This window comes from Nomascus leucogenys, chromosome 4 (genome assembly GCF_006542625.1).
Source record: "Nomascus leucogenys isolate Asia chromosome 4, Asia_NLE_v1, whole genome shotgun sequence".
NCBI classification, from domain to species: Eukaryota; Metazoa; Chordata; class Mammalia; order Primates; family Hylobatidae; genus Nomascus; species Nomascus leucogenys.
In genome coordinates this window covers 106,633,774-106,658,159 of record NC_044384.1, presented here as the reverse complement: position 1 = coordinate 106,658,159, position 24,386 = coordinate 106,633,774, and the positions used below count along the sequence as shown (strand labels likewise).

Genomic DNA, 24,386 nt, shown 5'->3' with positions numbered 1-24,386 from the left:
AGACAAGAAAACAAAACAAAACAGACTTGAAACTTTTGGAAAGGAGGCACTAACCAGTATTATTTGTAGATTATATACAGTTGACCCTTGAACAGCATGGGTTTGAACTATGCAGGTCCACTCATAGGCAGATTTTTTCAATTGAGTACAGGTGTATTTGTGGGAGGTGAAACCTGCCTATACCGAGATCTGACTTTTCCTAGATACACGTTCCACAGGGCCAACTGCAGGACTTGAATGTGTATGGATTTGGGTATACTCAGGGGTCCTGGAACCAATCCCCTGTGGATACCGAGGAACGACTGTTAATTGTCTACCTTGAAAACCAAGAGCACCAACTTAAAAATAGCAAGATTTAATATGAGAATTCAGAGACTGGCCAGTTGCAAAGTTGCTGATCAACCAAATCAGAATCCCAGCGAATTGAATACATTCATTGAATGAATGAAATAACAGTTGTAATCTTTTACTAGGCTGTGACTGCACAGCCTAGGGCATTTCACCCATTCACTCAACAAAAATTTATTAGGTGTCTGTTAGGCTTCAAACACTGCAGATGTCAAGACAGATAAGATTTAGTTCTGCCTTGAGTTCACCACCTCTAATGTGAAGACTCCCAGGCTCTTTGAGATCCATAGGCAGGGTGAGGGTCTCATGAGGTTCCCCTGGCCCTGCCCACTGCACACAGCTGTGTGCCCTGGGAGGCTTTCTGAGAGGCAGGTGGGACTCAGCAGTGGCCCCTTCCTTGCCAGTGTTGACAAAGGTTCCCAAACCCCTGAGAACAACCTCAGTGGGTCCCCGGTGATGAAGATGTCTCTGGCAATTTTGGCGTGTTTATCTCTAACTAGGTTTGGGGGTGGTCCGGGGTGGGGCCTGTTCCCAATTTGTGGCAGGAATTTCCACGTGTGGACGGATGCCTGGATGAAGCGACCGGATCTGCCCAAGGGCTATGACGGCTGGCAGGCTGTGGACGCAACGCCGCAGGAGTGCAGCCAGGGTGAGTGGATGGCAGGAAGTCGCTGGGCATCCATGCTGCTCTCCTTACATGGCCCAGGGTTCTGTGGGTCTTGGGTATGCAGCCAAGCAGGTGGGGAAAGTTTTCATAAAAATTTCCCAAAACGAAAAGCATGCTCAGTCCTTCCTGCTATTCCCACTGATCAGGGGCTTCAGTTTGCTGGCTGTTTTGATGAAGATAATGCCAATGACAGTACTGTTAGGAGCAATGAGATGGTAGCACTTAAGGGTTCCCTACTGCATGCCATGCACAGTACCAACATGATCCATTTTACTCACAACTAACCTTTCAAAGTAGGTTGTCATTATCCTCATTTTACAAATGAGGAAACTGAGGCTCAGGGAGGTGAAGTGAGTTGCCCAAGGTCACACGGATACACGAGGCTGGACCAGGATTCAACCCAAGTCAGACATAATAGGGATGCTTATCTCAGTTGGTTATGAGTTACCAACTCCTGGGTAAGACAGTGGCCCCTTGTAGCTGGAAGGACCTTGCTGGCAGGGGTAGGGGCTGTCTTTGTACAGCTGGGGAAACAGAGGCATGGGGTTGGTCTAAGGTTACTTGGAAAATCTGTGGAATCAAGTTATCTTTATTTTAAATTGTGAGTCCTAGTACTAAAGACAAAGTCAGCCCAGTAAAGGGAAAATAGATTAGCTCAATAGTTCTCAAATTTTAAAAAATTTTTTATTTATTTTATTATTATTATTTTTTGAGACAGAATCTCACTCTGTTGCCCAGGCTGGAGTGCAGTGGTGTAATCTCGGTTCACTGCATCCTCTGCCTCCCAGGTTCAAGCAATGTTCCTGTCTCAGTCTCCCGAGTAGCTAGGACTACAGGTGCATGCCACCATACCTGGCTAATTTTTATATTTTTAGTAGAGACAGGGCTTTACCATATTGGTCAGGCTGGTCTCGAACTCCTGACCTCAGGTGATCCACCTGCCTTGGCCTCCCAAAGTGTTGGGATTACAGGCATGAGCCACCGTGCCTGGCCTTTATTTATTTATTTATTTAGAGATGGAGTTTCACTCTTGTTGCCCAGGCTGGAGTGCAATGGTGCAATCTTGGCTCACTGCAACCTCTGTCTCCTGGGTTCAAGTGATTTTCCCGCCTCAGCCTCCCAAGTAGCTGGGATTACAGGCGCCTGCCACCATGCCTGACTAATTTTTTGTATTTTTAGTAGAGACAGGGTTTCACCATGTTGGCCAGGCTTGTCTTGACCTCCTGACCTCAGGTGATCCGCCTGCCTTGGCCTCCCAAAGTGCTGGGATTATAGGTGTGAACCACTGTACCCAGCCTCAAACTTTTTTTTTTGAAAAAAGCAGTCCGACTGCTCAGAAGGAAACTCGTGTGCCACCTCATAATGTAAAGCAGAACTGCTCCAGCTGAAGTGTACCCAGGGACCAGCTGGCCCCTCCCTGACACCTCTGCCTCACTCCTGCAGCCCCTGAAGTAGATGCCTCTCAAGGTTCTTCTAGGAATAAGTCTTAGTTTGGCTGTGAACCTCATCCCAAGATAGCAAATTCATCTGCCCACAGGGCCAGAGAGTGAACAGGGCTGTCTACTTGGGAAGGTGGGGACCTAGAGACATGAGCATGCAGATCCCCAAAGGCATTCAGATTACAATTTAAACATATTTTGCAGTCCCCACCCCTCAGTGTGGGACTCCTGATTCCTCCAGCTCCAGTGTGAGCCCACATGGCTCTGAAGGCAAAAAGTGCTGTTAAAAGTGAAAACAGCCTCCACATTTCTCCAAAGATAAGGCATTACCCTTATAATAGGGGGTGAGGGTGGTGGGAGATGGCCCCCAGAGGTTGGAGGAGCAGGTGATATGCCCACACCCCCCTATACTCTGCAGGAAGATTCTCAGCAGGGCAATGTTGAAGGCTTTTTCCATCCAGGGAGTCTACATAGCATTTGCTGAGGTGGGACAGTAGCCATGGCAACCAGGCAGTGAGTAGCCCAGTGCCACTATCTGCCTGAGAGGCAGAGGAAGCCCGGTTCCCTGGCCAGAAAAGGGGCCTTAAAAGCCCACCTAACCTGCTCACTTTATAGATAAGGCCAGAGAGGGAGGGTGGGGATGCCCAAGGTCAGTCAACAAGTGAGGAGAAAAACCAGTATTAGATCAGGAGACCAGTTCTCCTGAGTCCTAGTCCTCCAATACACTGAATTCACAGGTTTGGCTGCCTTAAAGAGGAAAGGGAGAGGAGCCTGTGTGTTGAGGATTAAATAAAATAATGGAAGCAGAAAGCCCAATGTCCCACACATACAAGAGTATGTAAAAACCAAAGCTACTACTGAGGAACTATCAGCCAAGAGACTAATTATCACTAAGTTGTCAATGACTAATAAAGGGAACTCTCTATCCCCATGCTAGAAATAAAAAGACAGCTCTTAACAAAAAATAAAAATAAAAAATAAAAAGACAGCTCTTAGAATGGAAATGTTCTTATTAGCCCAGATCCATAGCAACAGCTTGCATTTGTTTTAGGCACAGGGCTATGTACTTTGCCTGGATTCTTTAATTTAATCTTCACAATAGCCTTAGGAGGTAAGTGCTGTTTTTATTCCCAGTTTTCTAAGAAATGGAGCTACAGAGAGCTGAAGTGACTTGCACAAGGTCACATAGCTCCAAGGCGTGATGCCAGGAATCAGACCCAGATTGTGTGTCTCTGTGCTTTACTGGGGACTGATGTGCTGGGATGAGTTTAATAGGCAGCGTGACTTCCTATTCCTGGGATGGAGGATTCCTGACACTCTTCAAGTCAAAGCTGAGATGTGCCCCTCTTTTCAGAATAGTTAAGGATGGCCTGGGAAATGAGTACCCGGATGCTTCTTGGGCAAAGTTTGCTTGCCAGTCCTGTTTGAGTTTGGGAATCATTGCTGCCACTGGGTTCAGACTGGGTGGGCTGGGGAATCTCACTGAGAGTGACCACCCCTGGCTTCCCCGCAGGTGTCTTCTGCTGTGGGCCATCGCCACTGACCGCCATCCGCAAAGGTGACATCTTTATTGTCTATGACACCAGATTCGTCTTCTCAGAAGTGAATGGTGACAGGATCATCTGGTTGGTGAAGATGGTGAATGGGCAGGAGGAGTTACACATAATTTCAATGGAGACCACAAGCATCGGGAAAAACATCAGCACCAAGGCAGTGGGCCAAGACGGGCGGAGAGATATCACCTACGAGTACAAGTATCCAGAAGGTGGCCAGCATCACAGAGCTCCTTCTAACTCAGCCCCTGAGTCACCCAGACCATGAAAATAGTCAAGATTGGGGGTGGGCCTGGGCAACATGGTAAAACCCCGTCCCTACCAAAAAAAAAAAAAGAAAAAAAAATTAGCTGGGTGTGTGCCTGTGTTCCCAGCTGCTCAGGAGGCTAAGGTGGGAGGACTGCTTGAGCCAGGGAGTTTGAGGTTGCTGTGAGCTATGACCATGCCACTGCACTCCAGCCTGGGTGACAGAGCAAGACCCTGTCTCAAACAAACAAACAAAAAAGCACAAATCCTAATTGAGGCCTTTGCATTGTTTGACCAGCTCATTCACCTTGCTAAGACTGTCCGTGCTCCCCAGTGCCCAGCAAATTAGACATCTTCTCAGCCTGGCTTTCTGGCCCCTGCAGAGCTGGCCTCTGGCTCCCTTCCTGAGCTTAAGTGCATCCCCTAGCCATGTTGCCTGCTGTTCCCTGAAAATGCTGGCTACTTTCACCCCTGGCCAAACCTCTGCTTATGCTTTCCCTACCTGAACTGTCTCCTTTGCAATCTCTACTATCCGCAGGCTCATACGCTGCCTCTGTTCTTGATGTTCCTCAATCTGACAGATTTGTATTTCCCCTGTGGCCCATTGGCTGTGGTTCCTGTACCACGTGGTAAGGAAAGGAAGACAACTCCATATAGCATGCTCAAAGGGTGCAAGAGTCCAGACAGGCAAACTGAAGATGGGATGTGATTAAGAGGAAGTCAGGAAATCCTAAGGACTCATAGACGAGGGAGCAATTTGCTGTGCTATGGGATGGCAGATGGTACCCATGCAGCTGGGGCTTTTCCCACCCTCCATTGCAGTATAGTTACAAGCAGGTCAGTTTGGACTCCGGGGTTGATTGTGAGCTTGTGTAAAACCTTGCACAAGGTAGGCCTGCAGTAAATATTTCTCCCGTATAAATGAGGCAAGTGATGGCTACCAAGGCAGCTCAGGACAAACTGGAGCTCTCCACTTTGAAGTCTCTTTGTGTTCAGAATGGACGTGGATGGAGAGGTTTGTAACCAAGCTCAGAAATTCCTGTCTTACAGCTGCTATCTCTGAAATAAAATCTTATCCTCAGGGTTGTGTTGAAAATGAGCAAACTTGATTAAAAGCAATTAGGTCAGGAGTTTTTTTTTTGTTTTTTGTTTTTTTTGGCAGGGTGACAGAAGTGTCAGGGAGGCAGGGAAAGGACAGAGAGGGAGACCAGTGGTGTCTGTCAACTGCTACACTTGATGGTGTCCCTCAGGTCTCTGAGGCTCTGTTCACTCTTCCTCATTGTTTTTCCTTTCAGTCTCTCAGACTAGATAATCTTATGACCTGTCTTCAAGTTTGCTGATTCTCCTGCAAGCTCTAACCTGCTATTATTGTACTTTTCAACTCCAGAATTTATATTTGGTTCTTTTTTAAAAATAATTTTAATCTTTCTCGATATTCTCTATTTGGCAAGCCATTTGTTCTCACACCTTTTTTTTAGTTCTTTGAATATATTTAAAATAGCTAATTTAAAGTCTTTGTCTAGTAGGTTCAATGTCAGGGCTTCCTTAGGGACAGTTTTTATTGACTGTTTCCATGTTCCTCCCCTGCCACCCCCGCACCACCATGTATGGCCTATAGTTTGTTTGCATGTCTTGTAATTTTTTGTTAAAAATTGGACATTTTAAAGAACGTAATATGGCAACTCTGGAAATCAGATCCTGTCCCCCGTCCCAGGGTTGCTTTTGTTGTTGCTATTTGTTTAATGACTTCCCAGATAAAATTCCAGAAAGTCTGTAATCTTTCTTGTCCATGACCACCAAATTCTTTGCTCAGTTTGCTGAATGGTCAGCTAATGATTAGATGGATATTGCTTTAAATTCTTGAATCATTAAGACTCGTAGCCTTTGGCAAGGGGCTCTGTGTACAAGTTGGGGTACATTTCAATGCTCTGACAGGCAATTTACAATTCTGCCTTCACTTCTTGCTTGGGCAGAGCCTCAAGGTCAGTTAGAGGTGACAGCCTCAACAGATCTTTCTCAGACCTTCTAGATTTCTAGGAATCTGTCTGAGCTTTTCAAAGCCCCTATGGACATTTTGTCCCTCAGCATTTCCTTTTAAGATTTTTGGTCGGCTTCTTTTCCCCTCAACTCCCTTCTTTTCCTTGTTGCCTTAGGAAACTGCAATTGTAAACAATTGCTGCAGGTTGTTTGTCTTAACATATGCTCCAGGGAAAAGGCTGTTGGTAATGAGGGAGCTCTGAGTCAGGTCAATGAAGACAAACTCTGTGAATGAGGGTTTCCAGGGAATCGCCCTTAGGTCAATTAACAACAATTCTCTGGTAGTGGAGCTTTTAGGGGAGCTCCAAAACCATTCTGTCGCCTCCAGAGGTGGCTAGGCTGCTGGTTTTCACTGTGATTTGGTGCTATGGTTTTTGAGTCTACTGTGGAGCTGGAAAGAAGGGGAGATGGGAATCAGAATGCCACAAAACTATTCTTACTGAGATTGTGCTGTTTTTCTTGAATAAATGCTCCTTAGATTATTATAAGCCTTTAGTTAATTTCAAGAGTTCTGAAAAAGTTGATTTGATAATTTTTGCCAGTGTTCTCCTTGCTTTTATGGAGAAGCAGATTTTTGGAGGTCTTTATTCTGCCATTCCCACTGATGTCAGAATGTGCTATTGCTTAGGAATGGGGATTTGAATGCCCTCCGTGTGAATCTATAGCTCATGGGCTTCTGGGATGTCTCTGGAGTCCTGGCCATGCAGATGGGCTCCTTCTGCCACAGGGGTAGTTGGGACATTCGGTCCTTGAAGGAGCACCCGAAGGAAGCTGCCTTTGTGTCTCTTTCAGGCTCCTCTGAGGAGAGGCAGGTCATGGATCATGCCTTCCTCCTTCTCAGTTCTGAGAGGGAGCACAGACAACCTGTAAAAGAGAACTTTCTTCACATGTCGGTACAGTCAGATGATGTGCTCCTGGGAAACCCTGTTAATTTCACCGTGATTATCAAAAGGAAGACTGCTGCCCTACAGAATGTCAACATCTCGGGCTCCTTTGAACTACAGTTGTACACTGGCAAGAAGGTGGCAAAACTGTGTGACCTCAATAAGACCTCGCAGATCCAAGGTCAAGGTACCAGAACCACAGGGAGGAGAGGCCTCAAGTGAGCTCAGGGTCCCCACAATCTGAAATCCCTCTTCTCCTCTGTGGACAACTTCCATACATTGACAAATTTTTGAGTGTGAGTTAACACAAATATTTATTGAGCACCTACCCCTTGGTAGTCACAAGAAAGCCAGCCACAGAAGAAAAGTGGGCCAAAGAGACCACTGGACTAGGAGCCTGGGTCTATCGTAGAGTTATAAATTAGGGGTGCTGAAAGTGTCATGAGAAGTCTTCTGTGGTGGCAGAAATTTTAATCTAAGATGCCCAGTCAGATCAATGATTATGAGTACCCAAGGCACAGTGTTGGAAACAAGTGGGATGTCCTGATGACAACGGGTAATGTCTGTCATGGACTCAGGATGGAATCTTGGAGAACTTGGCCAATTATTATTCCATCTTGAGCCCAACGTCTTGTTTTCTAAAGAGAGTATAGGACATGTCCAAAGTTATCCAGTTCAATTCGCACTAAGTTAACCTAATTCTGTGCTTGATGAGGAAAACTCATACTGGGGGGATATGATGAATGACCTCTCCCCTCCACCCTGACTCTTTGGCAGTATCAGAAGTGACTCTGACCTTGGACTCCAAGACCTACATCAACAGCCTGGCTATATTAGATGATGAGCCAGTTATCAGAGGTTTCATCATTGCGGAAATTGTGGAGTCTAACGAAATCATGGCCTCTGAAGTATTCACGTCTTTCCAGTACCCTGAGTTCTCTATAGAGGTGAGCTTCCTGCAGGCCATAAAGGGTTCCTCCTGCCTGGAAGTTGGCCATGGGGTGTGACGGGGCCCCTAAGAACCCTGAGGGTCCTTGGTTGGCTCATGCATATCTTCTTTCCCCATCTCTCCTCCCCACCCTACTACAGTTGCCTAACACAGGCAGAATTGGCCAGCTACTTGTCTGCAATTGTATCTTCAAGAATACCCTGGCCATCCCTTTGACTGACGTCAAGTTCTCTTTGGAAAGCCTGTGCATCTCCTCACTACAGACCTCTGACCATGGGTGAGTCTGCCTGAGGTATTCTTACAAATAGAAATATACTTCTGGACATATATCTTGCACATGTGTGCATATTCCTGAGATGTGAATTCCCAGTATGGGGTCATAGGGTCAAAACATAGATACATTTTGCTAGTGCCAAATTACTTTCAGAAAAGATTGCATCAATTTATGCTCTACCGACAGATCTTTTTGATTCTTGCCAATCTAGTGGTTAAGTAATCTCATTGCTTTACTTTGCATCTCTGATTATTTGTGAGGTTGAATATTTCTTACATTAATTGACTCTCTCCTGTGAAATGCCTGTTCCTAACTTTTGTCCATTTTTCTACTGAGTCATTTGTTTTTCATATTAGTATGGAGTCTTTACACAGTAAAGAGTGTTACGTGCTGTGAATTTTTTTATAGCAGTTTTGTATTTAATTTTTTAAATTTAATTTTTAATTTATTTATTTTGAAATGGAGTCTCACTTTGTTGCCCAGGCTGGAGTGCAGTGACACGATCTTGGCTCACTGCAACCTCCATCCGTCCCCAGGTTCAAATGATTCTCCTGCCTTGGCCTCCTGAGTAGCTGGGATTACAGGCATACACCACCACACCTGGCTAATTTTTGTATTTTTAGTAGAGACGGGGTTTCCCTATATTGGCCAGCCTGGTCTTGAACTCCTGACCTCAGGTGATCTGCCCGCCTTGGCCTCCCAAAGTGCTGGGATTACAGGCATGGGCCATCATGCCCGGCCGAACAGTTTGTATTTTTTTAAACACTAAGATGTCTTTCACCAGTAGAATTTTTAAATTTTAATGTAGTCAAATTTTTCAATCTTTTCCTTTATAGATACTGGATTTCATGTCATCCTAGGTGCATAGAAATATTCTCTTATGCTTTTTCTAGAATTTCCAGCTTTATTTACACAATTAGGTATTTATCTGGAATTTTTTTTGGGTGTGGAGTGATGTGGAGCTCCAACTTTGTCTGTGGTTTTCCTAGTACTTTGTAGCACTGCCTTTATTATGCTGTCAATTCCCATATATATCTGGGTCTCTGGACTCTTTAATTTGCTATTTCATTTGTCTTATTCTAATATCATACCACTTAAATTATTGTAGTCCTATAATAATTTTATATGATTATCATATCTATACATTGATATGTATTAGGCAAATCCCCACCCCCCTATTTTTGTCTATAGAACTTTTAGAATCATCTTGTCATATAATTTAAAAATGGCTGGGATTTAGATTGATACTGCATTGAATTTACCTATTTATTTGGGGGAGAATTATGCCAAATGACAATATTGTGTCTTGCCATCTAGGAATATGAGATTTTCCCATTTTTTTCAAGTCTTTTTAATCACCTTTAGAAAAGCTATATTGTTTTCTTTATATACCACTTGCACGTTATTAGTTGGGTTAATTCCAAGATGCATCAATATTATAGCTTTTATGAATGGAATATTTTCCATTATATTTTCTAATTGTTGTGCTGGACTATATGGAAATTGATTTTTGGCACGCTGATACATCCAGCAAAAAACTTTACTGAACTCTAATGTTTTGTTTCTGAGAGGTTTCTGATGGTCTGTTTCTTACAGGATGTCTGAATCTTCCAAGTAAAAATGATAGACTCCTATTTTCCTTAGACTAGGATTTATCACATTTTAATGTGCACACAAATTACCTGGGGAGTATTGTTACAGTGTAGATTCTGATTTAGCAGGTTTAGGGTGGAGCCTCAGATTCTGTGTTTCCTACAAGCTCAGCTAGTATTGCTGAGCCCTAGAACACACTTTTTGAGTAGTGAGGGGCTAGCCAATTCCTTGCATGTGGATTCAACATAAAATACAGGTTCCTCTTAGATTTCATGTAATAGATAACTGTTACTAATACCCATGAAACAAGAACATCTGTAGTAAAGTCAGGCAAGACTCCAGGGAAGGTTTGTGAAATGTCAGAGTTGGAAGAGCTTCTGGAAACCAGCTGGTTCAACCATCTTGCTTTACATCTGAGAAAACTGATAGCAGCACCCAGGGTGCAGGTCCACTGTGCCATGCCCTGGAATGGCCAGGACTTTTCAAAGAGGCTGAGCTAAGGCTCAGCTTCCTGGCTTCTCACCCAACTCATCTTCTCCCTCTTCCCATAACATCCTTGGCTGATTGTATGTCCGTATGTCTTTGAATTTTCCAGGACGGTGCAGCCTGGTGAGACCATCCAATCCCAAATAAAATGCACCCCAATAAAAACTGGACCCAAGAAATTTATCATCAAGTTAAGTTCCAAACAAGTGAAAGAGATTAATGCTCAGAAGATTGTTCTCATCACCAAGTAGCCTTGTCTGATGCTGCGGAGTGTTAGCTGAGATTTCAGCATTTCCTACTTTGTGCTTAGCTTTCAGATTATGGATGATTAAATTTGATGACTTATATGAGGGCAGATTCAAGAGCCAGCAGGTCCAAAAGGCCAACACAACCATAAGCAGCCAGACCCACAAGGCCAGGTCCTGTGCTATCACAGGGTCACCTCTTTTACAGTTAGAAACACCAGCCTAGGCCACAGAATCCCATCCCTTTCCTGAGTCATGGCCTCAAAAATCAGGGCCACCATTGTCTCAATTCAAATCCATAGACTTCAAAGCCACAGATTCTCTCCCTGGAGCAGCAGACTATGGGCAGCCCAGCGCTGCCACCTGCTGACGCCCCTTGAGAAGCTGCCATATCTTCAGGCCATGGGTTCGCCCACCCTGAAGGCACCTGTCAACTGGAGTGCTCTCTCAGCACTGGGATGGGCCTGCTAGAAGTGCATTCTCCTCCTATTGCCTCCATTCTCCCCTCTCTATCCCTGAAATCCAGGAAGTCCCTCTCCTGGTGCTCCAAGCAGTTTGAAGCCCAATCTGCAAGGACATTTCTCAAGGGCCATGTGGTTTTGCAGACACCCCTGTCCTCAAGCCTGAACTCACCATAGAGACCCATGTCAGCAAACGGTGACCAGCAAATCCTCTTCCCTTATTCTAACTGCTGCCCCTTAGGAGACTCTGGGGGAAGGCCTTGCTTCCTCCCTGGTGTGAACTCTTTGGTATTCCATCCACCATCCTGGCAATTCAAGGCTGCTTCTGTTAACTGAAGCCTGCTCCTTGTTCTGCCCTCCAGAGATTTGCTCAAATGATCAATACGCTTTAAATTAAACTCTACTTCAAGAAGACTCTGTGGTCCCTGAGTCCTTTTTTCTTTATGCCAATAAGCTTCTTAAAGTATCCTGTGCTGGGGGCTTATGCGGTCACTTGGGGAGCCGTGGAATCCTTTGACCTCCCCAGGCAAGGTGCTCTGAGGAGTTGGCTTCTTTATTGTCTGTTCAGTACATCCAACCCTTCTCTCAAAGGCTGTCAACCCAACTGGATACACACCCTGGCAAAGGCACCTAGCTTGAATGAGGGTTATTTTGTGTCTAATTCACAGGAGAGTCATGGGTGGGATACCTGTCATCCTCTGCCTTTCCAGCTGTCCAAGTGAAAAAAACCTCAATCCTGGTCACCCTTGCCCCAGTTGCCCACCACTCTGGCATACAGTAGGTGTTCAATAAATGTTTACTGAAGGAAAGGTGACTGTTCCTTCTGCTGGAAATACCACAAGGGTGGTGACACAAACAGAAGAGTTTGGTCAGTCACTCCACAGCACAGTGTCCAATCCCAAGAGGTGACATAGCCCGGCACGGCCACTGTGTGGTGCCGTATGACACTCACTTGTCTCCCACACTGGGAATGGAAGAAAAGTAGCTTTCCTAGAGGTGCCTTTAGGGTGGCCCATGAGGAAGGACACTGCCCAAGAGTTTGGGCTGGAATCTCTTAATTAAAACAGGAGACTCCAGTCACTGAGGGTGAGCAAAGAGCTTTCTATTCAAAGAAAGAGGCAAATTGCACCCAATCTCTCTCCCTATAAGATCTCATCTGGTTTTGACATCAGTTGCAATGCTTTCAGTTTGAGGCTAAGCAGAATGTTATGCTGTGAACGGTCACCACAGAGAGACCAGTGTGTCGCTGGTGTGGGGAGGCGAGGCTCAGGGTTGGACAGGTTAATTACCTACATAACCCTGGCTGTGGCCCAGCCCAGCACCTCCCAGAACAGGGACTGACATAGCCGCTGAGGTCTACCTTGGAGATGGAGTCAGTGATGAGGGCAGGCAGGGTCTGCCTCTGTGCAGGTAAAATGCCCCCTCACCCCAGCCTTCCTTTCCAGAGCAACCAATCTGAAAACAGAATTGTCTTTGGGGCTGGTGTGTACCTCTGCTTTCAGGCCAAGCTGGATCCCTAGAAGAGGAGTTTGAAGCCCAATGTGCAAGGACATTTCTCAAGGGCCATGTGGTTTTGCAGACACCCCTGTCCTCAGGCCTGAACTCACCATAGAGACCCATGTCAGCAAACAGTGACCAGCAAATCCTCTTCCCTTATTCTAACTGCTGCCCCCTAGAAGACTCCAGGGGGCAGGCATTGCTTCCTCCCTAGTGTGAACTCTTTGGTATTCCATCCACCATCCTGACAGCCCAGAGCTGCTTCTGGGTTAGGACAACAAATAGGGGGGCCCTACAGTCAGAGCAGCTCTTACCCAAAGTGGTGAGCATCAACTTCCTGTCCAGATTGCAAGTTAATGGCCTTTACAGCTGACTCGGGCTCCTACGTCGTCATTAATAAATATTAAAGCTGATAAGGACCAAGAAAGTGGACTTGCAGCCTGAGTGTGGGAGGCCCAATGTCTTTCTGGTTGCTCTGTTGATGTTAGAATCCCACCATCACCCCTCTCGTGGGTCATACTTGGAGAGCTCTAAGCAAGGGTTAGGGCACAGGTGGCTTTGTGAACACTGGGCCCTTTGAGCAATTAACCCCAGCCCCTAGTGGGTCATCAGTTGTAGAAAGACGGTCTCTGGCAGGATCGGTCGCCCTTCACAGTGTCCAAGGATGCTGTCCAAGAACCAGGATGCTGCTTGGCTCTTTTCTTTCTCATGGTCGCCAGTTTCCTTTCTCAGCGTCCTGAAGCTGCACCTCCAAACACTGACCTTCTCCTCTGAACTGGAGCCACAGGCCCCTTGGGGCCAGGACTCATGCCCTTTTGCCTGGAGCTGGAAGGGGGGCCCTGACACTGAGGCCTTGCAGGGGCATGCTCTGCTGAGTGCCTGTGCCTCTGCCTATCCTGACGCCAGTAGACGCTGGGGAAATGGGCCAAAGAGAGGAACAAAGGCATGTGGAGGGAGTGGGTGGTGAATCCACTTCTTATACCAAACGGGGATAAGAACCCTTCTGTTGGGCTTTGTGCAGAAGATGCTCCTTCAGCAACCACTGGAATGGGGATTAGGAGCACCAGAACGCTGCTCAGACCTTCAGCAGTGGTCACAGACACCACAGGCTTCAAATGGGGTGAATGGAGGGAAGACTCATCCTGGTAGGGTGTGTGTGTGTGTGTGTGTTTGTCTATCTTCCTGATTCATCTGATTCATCAATCAGCAGGCCCTGGTCATCACCCATCTTTTCAGAGAGACAAGATGGGCACCAATTTGGGAGAACTGGCCTCAAACACACAGGTAGGGCTTATGGTCAGTTCTACCTACGTGTGTTATTAGACTCCCTCCAAGAGGTAACGTTCAATTAAGTCCTCATGGGAGTGGTTAGAGAGTCCCCAGTAGCTCCAAAGAGGTCTTTCCCATATCCACATCTGTGAATGGCTAGATATGTAGCCACAGGCAGGACAGCTCCCAGCTGTCTCACTCAGTGAAGACTCCAGTGTCTGTGGAATGGGGGCTCATTTTCAGTGCTACTGTCTTAACTCTGGCTCTGTCCATGCTGGGCATGTCCTGCACATGTGTGTGTAAAGCTTAATGCAGGGTCCTCTTTGAACCATGCCTGGCCCTTGCAGATAGATGTGGCAGCCACCTCTACCTCCTAATTTCGGCAGGCAGCATGGGGAAGCCCTTTCCAGGGAGTGGCTGGCAGCTCTGCAGTCTTTCCAGGCTAGTCTCCCCTGATGTCAGTATCCCAACCCAGGTCCCCAAGGCAAGCCCTGCCTGGTCCTTCTGTCACAACGTTACTTCTCAAAGCCAGAAGCCAGGCCCCAGCCTTCCCAAGAGAATACAGAAATCCTGAGGAAAGCCAAAGGCAAGCTCTTTTCTACCCCTGGGATGCCCTGTTCAAAAGCTCCCTTTGCTGGGCGGAGAATGTGAAAGCCACTCAGTCTTGGAGAACGGTTTTTGATGAGCCCTCTCAGTGCAGACTCTTCTTAGATGAACTCTGAGAAAGCTCCCATCCTCCTCTGATGTCCCCAGCCTACTCCCGACCCCCAGACCTGGCCAACATGGAGAGAGGAAGGAGGGGGTTACAGGAAATGGCAAGGCCAAGCGAGTGGCTCAGGGAAGCGCTGGGGGTGCTGGGAACGCACCATGCCCATGAGCCCCTTTAGCCAAAACCCCAGGACGAAGGTTGACAGCACTTTTTAGTGTCTGCTTCTCCCCCCACAGCAGCATCTATTCATCTATCACCTCCACAGAGTCCTCGTCCTTTGTCTCCTCTGATGGATCCTCCATTGTTTCGGTGTCTGACAGCGATGTCACCTGCCGCACCATGTCTTTGTCACTGGGGATCTCTGGCTGACATGGTCTGGAGAAGGGGTTGAACCAGTTCAGGGAGAAGTCCCCACCAAAGGTCTCCTTTACTGACTGCCAGCTCCCCGTGTGCTCCCTGGGCTGGTTCTTTCGTTTGAGGCGCTCAATGCCCTGGAGGGAGAAGGGGATGAAGAACATCGTCAGCATAGTGCTGGGCTGTACAGCTCACATACACACCCCCAGCTATAGCACAGCAGTGGCAGGGTCCATGGTGTAGATAAGATGGGGTCTGAGAGGGCAGTCTACTGTGGCCCAGGTCAGCCCCGGGAGGTCCCTCGGAGGACTGCTGGGGCGTGGGTGGACAGCAGCGTGGAGGAACACAGCAAGCAGGGCCTGCCTGGTGGACTGACGTGTTCTCCACCCACCACCCAGCCCTCCCCTTCTTTCCTTCCACAAGTGCAATGCCAGGTGATGGGCAGGGGCCAGGCTGATGAGTGGCTGAGGCATAAGGGGGACCACACATCCTCTGAGGCCACTACAAACTGGTGACCCCCTCCTAAATATTTTTGGCCACTCCCACCAGGGTAGATAGGGGCTGCAAACATAGCAGAAGGACGATGGGGTTAAGGAGAGAGTGCAGGACACAAACAGCATGCGAGGTGAAGAAGCGGGTGCTCGTACAGTAAGTGCCAACATGCAGTAGGCAGCCGGAGGGCACACAGGACCACTGTGGGGAGGTAACGCTGGGCTCAGGCCTGCTCATGCAGCAGATCCACCCTGCAGCCTCTTCCAAGCTGTCAACTCACCTGCCTCTGGGTGTCGGCTGCAACTCAGCCGCCAGGCCACAGAAAGGGTGTTGGGGTGGGGAGATGCCCAGAGGAGGTAAAGACATAGCCAGGCCAGCTCTCCAGGCCCACAACACCCTGCACAGAGGCCTGTGACCCTCCAGTGGGGGCACTGCTTTCTCCATCTCTTCTGGAAGCCAAGGGAATTTGCTGTGGGTTTGCCGGGCTTGGGCACTGCTCATTCACATGACTCAAGAAAGATTTCTGTGTATCTAGCACTTTTTCTTCCCACACCATCTCGGAGATTTAAGATTCTTGACTTTTGAATAAATTCTAAGTTAAAAAAAATCGGATCTTAAAAGTATATCCTCATAAGATACTTATCAATTACAAAGGGAAAAACAGTACCTTAATAGCAGGGAAGAAACATTGCAGGTACCACCTTCACCCAATGATCAAAGTTAACATCACAATAATGAAACGTATCAACACTATGTGCCTCCTGATACGGTGCAACGAGGACACATTGCTTCAGCAGTGCTCCTGCCCCAAATGCCTAACCTCAATCTAATCATGAGAAAAACATCAACAACACAATCTGAAGGACAGCCTACAGAATACCTGCCCTACAATCTTCAAAAGGGTCAAAGACTGATGGAAAGATTTTGGAACCATATAGACCTGGTGGTTACAAAACATTGTGAATGCATTAAATGTACACTTTAAAATGGCTAATTTTGTGTTACAGGAATTTCACCTCAATTTTTAAAAAGGGTCAAGGTCATGAAACACAAAGGAAGACTGAGGAACCGTCACAAACTGGAGGAGACTAAGGAGACATCGCAAATGATGCAGTGTGGGATCCTGGAACAGAAAAGGGTGTTAGTGGGACAACTGGAGAAATGTGAATAAGGTACATACATTAGTTAAGGGTATGGTGTTGCCAATGTCCAGGGTTTTATATTTGTATTATGGTTGTATAAAATGTTTACCTTTAGTGAGACTGACTGAAGGGCATATGGGAACTCTTTGTACTGTTTTTGTCACATTTTTGTAAGTCTGAAGTTATTTCACAAAAAGTTTAAAAATAATCAATAATCTGAGACAAAGATTTATGCAATACAAACTTGAACACTGAATTATAATAATGCAAAGTTGGAAATGAGAAATGCCCAATAATGATGATTAAGCAAATGATTCTATAACACTATGCAGCTAGAAAAGATGGTTTAATATAGTTTTACATGACATTAGAACATTTGTCTGTGTGGTTACTTTTGGGGATGGAATTCTAGATGATTTGTATTTATTTCTGTAGACTTCTCACACAGTCCAAGTTTTACCAATGAGCCAATGTTACTTTTATAATCAGAACAAAAATAGCTGTTTCAGAAAACGGATCTTGTTGACACAAGTCTAGAGGGACCTTCATGTGGGTCATGAGCATGTGATGCCATGCTGCTTCCTGACTGGCCCCTCGCCAGGCCTCCCTTCTTGGCACAGAAGCAGTGACCAGCTGAGATGATTTGCTTTGGGCATTCTGCTTTCTCTTCCTGGGTGATCATCTGCAGCCTGTCGAGAAAGAGGCTTTAACTTCATAGCAAGAGAGCTGGGACATCACCATATGGCAGACCCAGCTACAGAGGAGATACCCAAAAATGACAGATTGGCTGCATCCACACTGACTAGGACTCAAAGCCATGACCATAGGTTTTTATAGCCTCCTTGTGAGGAGGTGGGTATGAGTATTGATGACTGGCAGATGGGGAAGAAACAGAAGTTTCTTGACGGTGGCCAAGGCTTATCTAGCTTGTTACGTATCAGAACTGGGACCAGAACTAGTATCTTTTTTTCTGCCCAACATGTTTCCAATTCTACTGCAAATCACCACTGTGCCCAGGCTAAGCTCAGTCAGAGAGAAGGGGAATGAAGCCAAGAGCCCACAGGATGATTATTTGCCATTCATGTGGCATGCTCCCAGATAGGCACTCTTGGATTATACTCAGCCTCCTCACCAACCTCATAAAGTATTCCAGACAGAGCCTGGCCTGTCTACCAGAGGTCTTCAGCAGTAAAGTGGACAAACGTTCAGGGAGTGTTGACTTTTGAGTCTAGAAAGAAAATACTGCAAACAGATCTGATGTATAAAAATGGGCGGAGGGCTGCTTTTTCCCAGTAGGACTCAATTTTGAGTTTTATGTGGATTTAAAGGGATCCTGAAGGCAAAGTTCTTAAGCTTGAGGTTTGCAGAGGAGCAGTAATACTAACTTCAGGCTCAAGAGAACAAACAAAAATGGTTGATGCCTGGTAAGGGGGTCATAGTCAACACCAGCAGCTCTTGCAGGGTGTGTGACGGGCCTTTTGGCCCAGGTCAGTCTGGGTGACACAAGAGCGGTGATCTGTGAACAAACTCACCAACACTCCAAAATGAATGTATTATGACTAAGGCTCCCAAGGAAGGAAGAGTCTGTGCAGAACACTCAGCTGAGCCCCACAGAGCGAGAACAGGCTGTTCCCTGCTCCCTGTATCATCAGATGTAGAAAGCCAGAGCCTCAGGGAGCAGCCTATGCAAATGTGTCTCTTCATAGCTGGCCAGATAACACTGTCTCTCCTCATCAGAGATTTCATATATATATTGTAACCCACAAGAGGAAACATTTTTCTGTTGCATTCCAGAACACATATACACACAACTCCCTAAGCTTCATAAAACAATACTTATCCTGCAATATGTAATGCATTAAACATTTTTCTTGAAAAACATGCTGGTTGCAAACCATGAACAGTTGTGACCAATGGTTTGAAAAGCACTCTAACACAGCTAACACTTATAAAGCCATACCAGGGCCAGACACTATACATTCCTATTCATCACCCTCATTTAATCCTTCCATTAACTTTGTGATTTAGATTATCATTCCCGTTTTCAGATGAAAAAACTGAGGCTTAAAGAAGTTACTGCTCAAGGTCATATTTTGGTAGTAGGTGTGGTAATAAGCAGCCAAGCAGACATTTGAACCAAAGACTGAAGCCAGGACCCAAATACTTGGGCACCAGACTATATGGCCTCAGCTGCAGAAATTCAGGGCATCCTTATGTCCGTGTTAGAGCACGTGCGGCCCCCAGAAGGCTTTTGGCAAATGTCCCTCTGCAGTGCTTGTCATCACTCCTTGGATCAGCTTCATCGGCTCCTCCTGTGTGCCCAACAGAGCGGGATCCCTGGGGGCCACTCTGCTTTGCTACGGCAGTCACACTGCTCAAGTCAGCAAGATGTTTTCTTGAGGGAGAGGATGAGAAAAAGAAGGTTCAGGTTGGGAGTACGCTGGTCAGTGGCTTGTTTCTGCTTCGCTGTGAATTCTTTCTCTTCTATGAGGTGATCCTAAGCCAGATATGTATTTAAAGAATGTAAGAAAAAGCCACATGGGTGTCGAAACCCACACGTGGAAAGCAAAGGTCAGGACGTGTACAGGTCATGTATCCGGGCTGCTACAATGCCCCTGGCTCTAGACTACTCACTGGCCGCCGCTCCCATCTAGAGGTCCCTTGGTTCTATTCTTTTCTCTTTCCTTTCCAGGCTGGTTCTTCACCCAAAGGGCCCTTAGTCTAGAGATGGGTTCCACTGATGAGATGCACAAGGAGTGGTGGGCAGGCTAATAATTTGGATCCGCTTCATACAGACTTTCTTTGATGTCTTGGCAGTTGTTTGTTGGACAGGCCGCAGGTTATTGAGGGAAGGTGGTCTCAGTAGCTTCTCAACGGAGGGAACACATGCCTGTCTCACAATCAGCACACCCCGACTGCACTATGCTGAGCCCAGCAGCACACAGGACCCATATCACCAGCAGGCATCAGGGACCACCTGAGGGGGGACCCCTGCAAGCCCCAACTGGATTCTCAAACTTGATAGTCAGAATCACCTGGAGAGCTGTTAAGACATGGACTGCTGGGCCCCGCTCAGTTTCTGGTTCGGTAGCCTGGGGTGGGGACCGAGAATGTGCATTTCTAACAAGTTCTCAGGTGATGTTGATGTTGCTGGTCTGGCAACCTCAAGAACACCTTTGAGGATTCTAGCAAAATCTTTCTCTCTTCACATTTCTTTGATATTTAAGGGCACCTTCTAGGTGGGGCCCCTTCCCTCTACTGGCTGGCTCACCCTTTGAGCTGATACACTGCAAGTCTTGAAAAGAGAGAAATTAAAAACCCATTAGCCTGGCTGAGAAAGCCCATCCCAGCCCCCCCGGAGAGGAGTTTCTGTGTAATGACAACCTCACATATGTGTTTAAAATGGTTTTTTTTTTTGAGACAAGAGTCTTGCTCTGTCGCCCAGGCTGGAGTGCAGTGGCGTGATCTCGGCTCACTGCAAGCTCCACCTCCCAGGTTCACGTCATTCTCCTGCCTCAGCCTCCCGAGTAGCTGGGACTACAGGCGCCTGCCACCACGCCCGGCTAATTTTTTGTATTTTCAGTAGAGATGGGGTTTCACCGGGTTAGCCAAGATGATCTCGATCTCCTGACCCCGTGATCCGCCCGCCTCAGCCTCCCAAAGTGCTGGGATTACAGGCGTGAGCCACAGCGCCCGGCCTAAAATATTTGTTAATTTACCTCACCTGAACGGTTTCTGCATTAGGGGATGGTGGATTCTAACTATTTAAGTGGCCTAGCCAGATGAACAAAAGCTAATACTTGGGGCTTTTTCAAGAAGAAATACAGGGCTGGGCCCAGTGGCTCATGCCTGTAATCCCAGGACTTTGGGAGGCTAAGGCAGGAAAATTGCTTGAGGCCAGGCATTTGAGACTGGCTAGGGCAACACAGTGAGACCCTGACTCTATTAAAAAACAACAGAATTAGCCAGGCATGGTAGTACATGCCTGTAGCCCTGGATACTCAGGAGGCCAAGGCACAAGAATCACTTGAGCCCAGGAGTTCAAGGCTGCAGTGAGCTCTAATTGTGCCACTGCATTCCAGCCTGGGTGACAGAGCAAGACCTTGTCTCAAACAAAAAAGAGGAAGTACAGTATGAAGAAGACAAAATGGTAGGACTAAAACGAGATTTAGCACATGCACTTCTACCCAAATATGTTTCGTGTACATGATATTACCAAGCCCATGCAAATATGCATAGATTATAGATTTGCTCGGATCTAAGCCTTTTGCATATTCAGTCTGGTTGCTATGAACACAAACCTGACAGAGTTGACAGAAGGAAAGCAAGCTGGGGATCACCTAATCCAACAAGCCACATCTTTATTTTTCACTTCCACTCCCCAGAGCCCAGGCTCTGAAAGACTGTGGCTACGACTGGTTCAATTTCCCATGAGTGCACCAAACAGTACTATCAGAACTCCTGTGCCCAAGCCAAAAGTTGGGGCCGACTTTGTGTAGAAAGATGTCCTCTTTCATTACATCTGGAAATACTGAGGAGAGCTCAGGGATGCTTTCTCTTCCTGTGCGGAAGCCAGACTGGGGACCAATCACTATCCTGCAAATGATGGCTACATTCCTCAGTCATTGTACTGTCGGCAAAATACCAGTCTGAATAAAAACGAAATAGGAAAAATGCCAGGAATCTTGGGGTATTCCTATCTTCTGAGTGCAACTGGTTCGAGAGCTCAGAAACATTGACTCTTTCTAGCCATGGCCTACACAAAACCAGAGGCAGAATCCTATAGGATATCTGAAGGAACCCCACTCTATTGGAAAGATAAGCACAGTATGTACAACTTTAAAGGAGGAGTTTCTATTTTTAGGACTAAAAAAAAGTCAGTGCATCTTCAGCACTATCTACTGCATTCCTTAGAAATACTGGGGGAAAAGAGCTAACCTGGCTCACTTTAAAAAATGCCCTGGAAGATGGAGTATTAGCAATCTCTTCCCCCAGGCGAGGGCCAGAGCTGCAGCCCCGCTCTAGTTATTTAATACAATCACACTTCTTTCGTACACCTAAGTGAACTGCATATTAAGAAAAAATTTTTTAAAAGCATATGGAAAACAAATGCTATCAACTTGATCTAAAACAGCATTCTTTTTTTTAAATCTTAGCATCTCAGCCTTGCCTGTGTCGCATGAATAGCACCGTAGAGGCGAGTCAAAGTTAACTGACTCAGGAAAGCTCTTAGGAGAGCCCATCAGCACAAAGGAATTGATTCGGGCTGTAGAAAGCAAAGGAAAGAGGCCTGGTGGGGCAAGCTGGTTCAAGAGGGGGACCATAAATGCATTTTAAAACCAAAAAAATAAAGTATCCTCATTCAAGAGACGGAGCAATGAAACAAACACCCAACCAGAGAAAACTCAAGTAGATTGTGGATAGTCAGCCTCCCGCTAAGGGTAACACCTCGAGAGAGAGCTAAATCAGAACAGGTTTTGGAAAAATTTTATTGCATTTTGTTTCCATGTGGAAGCACTGACAGAATTGAAAAGTGGCAGCATGTTCCACTTACTTTTCTGAAAAATCACATGGCTAGATTAACTTTGGCCCTACCCAGGACAGGACTGAATAAACCTTATCTCCTACCCCCACCCCAAGCAAAAGCTAAAAAAAGGGGGTTTCTGGCAATTGCTTAAAAAACAAATCAATGTGTGAGAATTCTCAGATGGTCAATAATCATATTTGTTATTTTTGCACTTGGAGGGCACTCCCTACCTCCTTCACCTCTCCCCACCATCACCACCTCCTTCAAACAAGACTGACACAGGAAGTGCCTCTCAAATGGAAAATCTATTCTGTCTCAGTGCCACAGGCTTAGGTGTGTCTGTGGATTCTAGCCAATGGGATGGCCATATGTCAACTTTGAAAGGGTGGGGACTGTGAGGTAACCCCAGCATCGTGGTCATCTCCATGCCAGGACAACAGTCTCCCAGGTTAAAATATAGATAAGACACAGGTACGTGCACATTTATGGGGGTTAACTATCAGAAAGTGAATCCACTTTGAGGTTTATAAAATGAGAAGGGGATGATGGTAGGGCTGTATGTGTTGGACACTGGTGCCTATTGCAGTCAGAATTCACACTGCTTAATTGACATCTTGCTGGGGAAGAGAGGGAGATGGGGTGGTGAGAGAGGAAGCAGATGTAACAAAGGAAAACGTAGCTTGCCTGAAATTGTGTAATTTTTTTTCCTCTTGATTGTATAAGGCATTTTGAACTGGAAAAACGTCTTTCCTTCACACTCTTCCAAATAATCACAGGGAATATAATTGCTGATTCAGAATACAAATAAGACCTCTTTCATCTCTCTCCCTACTCCCCCGCAAAATCATTCTACACACCCCAAGCCCATAAAATACAAGGCAGGCAATTGCTTTGCGAGTTAGCAGGCAAACCGTGTCCACTTGGGGGATGACGTCGCTGTGCCAAGGTCCCTTCTGAAGGCTCCAGCCCTGATCCTGCCCTTCTCAGGCCTCAAAGGGTAAGCATCCGTCTTCGGTGAGGTTTTAAGTCCCATCGGGGAGCCCGCCACTGCCTCCTGGGCAGTGGGAGGTCAGGGCCCTCCTGGCTTTCCCATGCATCCCCTGCCAGGTGTCCGGACTATTCCATCCACGCACAGCATCACGTCTCACTCAGTTAGTAGAATGGGCACAGCCTGAGACAGCACCCTCTACATTAGTCATGCCAGACAGACAGCAGAGAGAAACCAGAGGCCAGAGAAGTGATTTTAAAAAGAAAAGAGAGCAGCTTCAGTCACCGAAAGAAATCAAAAGGATGGTTTTTAAAAAATAAAATGTGGGGACTTTTTTTTTTTCTCTGCAATGCTCAGCCATTTTACTTGAGACATAAAAAAAGTTTTAAGAGTAGTTGTTTTGCTTTTTCGATTTAAACATTCATGAGAACAGATGGGACGGTAGTGCTGTGGTGTGGACTTGTGTCTGAGTGGCCATGCTGGTCGGGGTCCTTCAGACCACATACTGGTACGGGTCTGCCTTCCCTTGGTCTGGCGTGGCAAAGGGGCTGGCCCAGCCTAGAGAGAAGGGGTGGCCAAAAACGGCTTTCATGTTCATCCATTTTGTTTTTTTAGCCCATCTTCTCTCTTCCTTTTTCAATTGTTCTATTCCCTGAAAACAAGAACAATCATACTTTCAGTCAAGCACTGCATTGCTGTGGTTTCTGGGGAGGGATGTCCACAGTGAGAGGTGAATGGAGTAAATGTTTCCTTTTTAAAGCAACAAAGCTGTCTACATAATACATCTTTCTCATAAGAAGTGTTACTAAAAAAATTTCTCCTTTTTTTGGTGGGCACTCATTCACAAGTCCCTCCAAGAAGGGAGGGAAAAAGAAGCACTATCAGCAGCACAGAAGCTGCTGCTTCTAAGTATGCCAGGCCGGAGTGTGTCGCTAAGATAAGGAGCGCATCTCTCCAGCCCTGGCCCCTCGCTGAGCTCTGCAGAGGCGCTCTTCAGAAACTCTGTGCTGGGCTGTGGATGGAGTGCTATGAAGGCTTTGGCGTGAGAGGCCTCAGAGCTGTTGGGGAGCTCGCAATCATCATAACCAATGATGGCCATTAATTTGGGATAGGTTCCTAGGAAGTTTGAAGCTACCATGACCACTTTGCAGACAAAAAAAAAGTAACAAATCAAATGACTGCTCTGGCGTTATGTGTCTCACCAGCCTGGGGGATCAAGCAGCACC

At 46.5% G+C, this 24,386-nt stretch overlaps 2 protein-coding genes across 9 annotated transcripts in view; one reads left to right on the top strand and one right to left on the bottom strand.

The window, feature by feature from the left end:
* Window positions 1-11,591, top strand: part of TGM4 (transglutaminase 4) — a 39,592-nt gene extending 28,001 nt beyond the window's left edge. The window contains exons 9-14 of the mRNA XM_003256960.4: window positions 894-997; window positions 3,968-4,219; window positions 7,083-7,361; window positions 7,952-8,121; window positions 8,264-8,400; window positions 10,586-11,591. Coding sequence (XP_003257008.2) covers window positions 894-997; window positions 3,968-4,219; window positions 7,083-7,361; window positions 7,952-8,121; window positions 8,264-8,400; window positions 10,586-10,727 — 1,084 coding nt within the window. The 3' untranslated portion in view covers window positions 10,728-11,591. The remainder of the gene's footprint in view (window positions 1-893; window positions 998-3,967; window positions 4,220-7,082; window positions 7,362-7,951; window positions 8,122-8,263; window positions 8,401-10,585) is intronic.
* A 672-nt stretch (window positions 11,592-12,263) lies between these two features.
* Window positions 12,264-24,386, bottom strand: part of ZDHHC3 (zinc finger DHHC-type containing 3) — a 60,529-nt gene continuing 48,406 nt past the window's right edge. For 4 of the 8 annotated variants that reach the window (XR_004029769.1, XM_030811975.1, XM_003256963.4 and 1 more), the window contains one exon: window positions 12,264-23,812. Coding sequence is in view for 7 of the 8 variants with exons in the window: in XM_030811975.1 (XP_030667835.1) it covers window positions 23,654-23,812 (159 nt within the window). In the remaining variant the exon portion in view is untranslated. The remainder of the gene's footprint in view (window positions 23,813-24,386) is intronic. The other 4 variants (XM_030811979.1, XM_012497956.2, XM_030811976.1 and 1 more) reach the window with 1 other exon arrangement.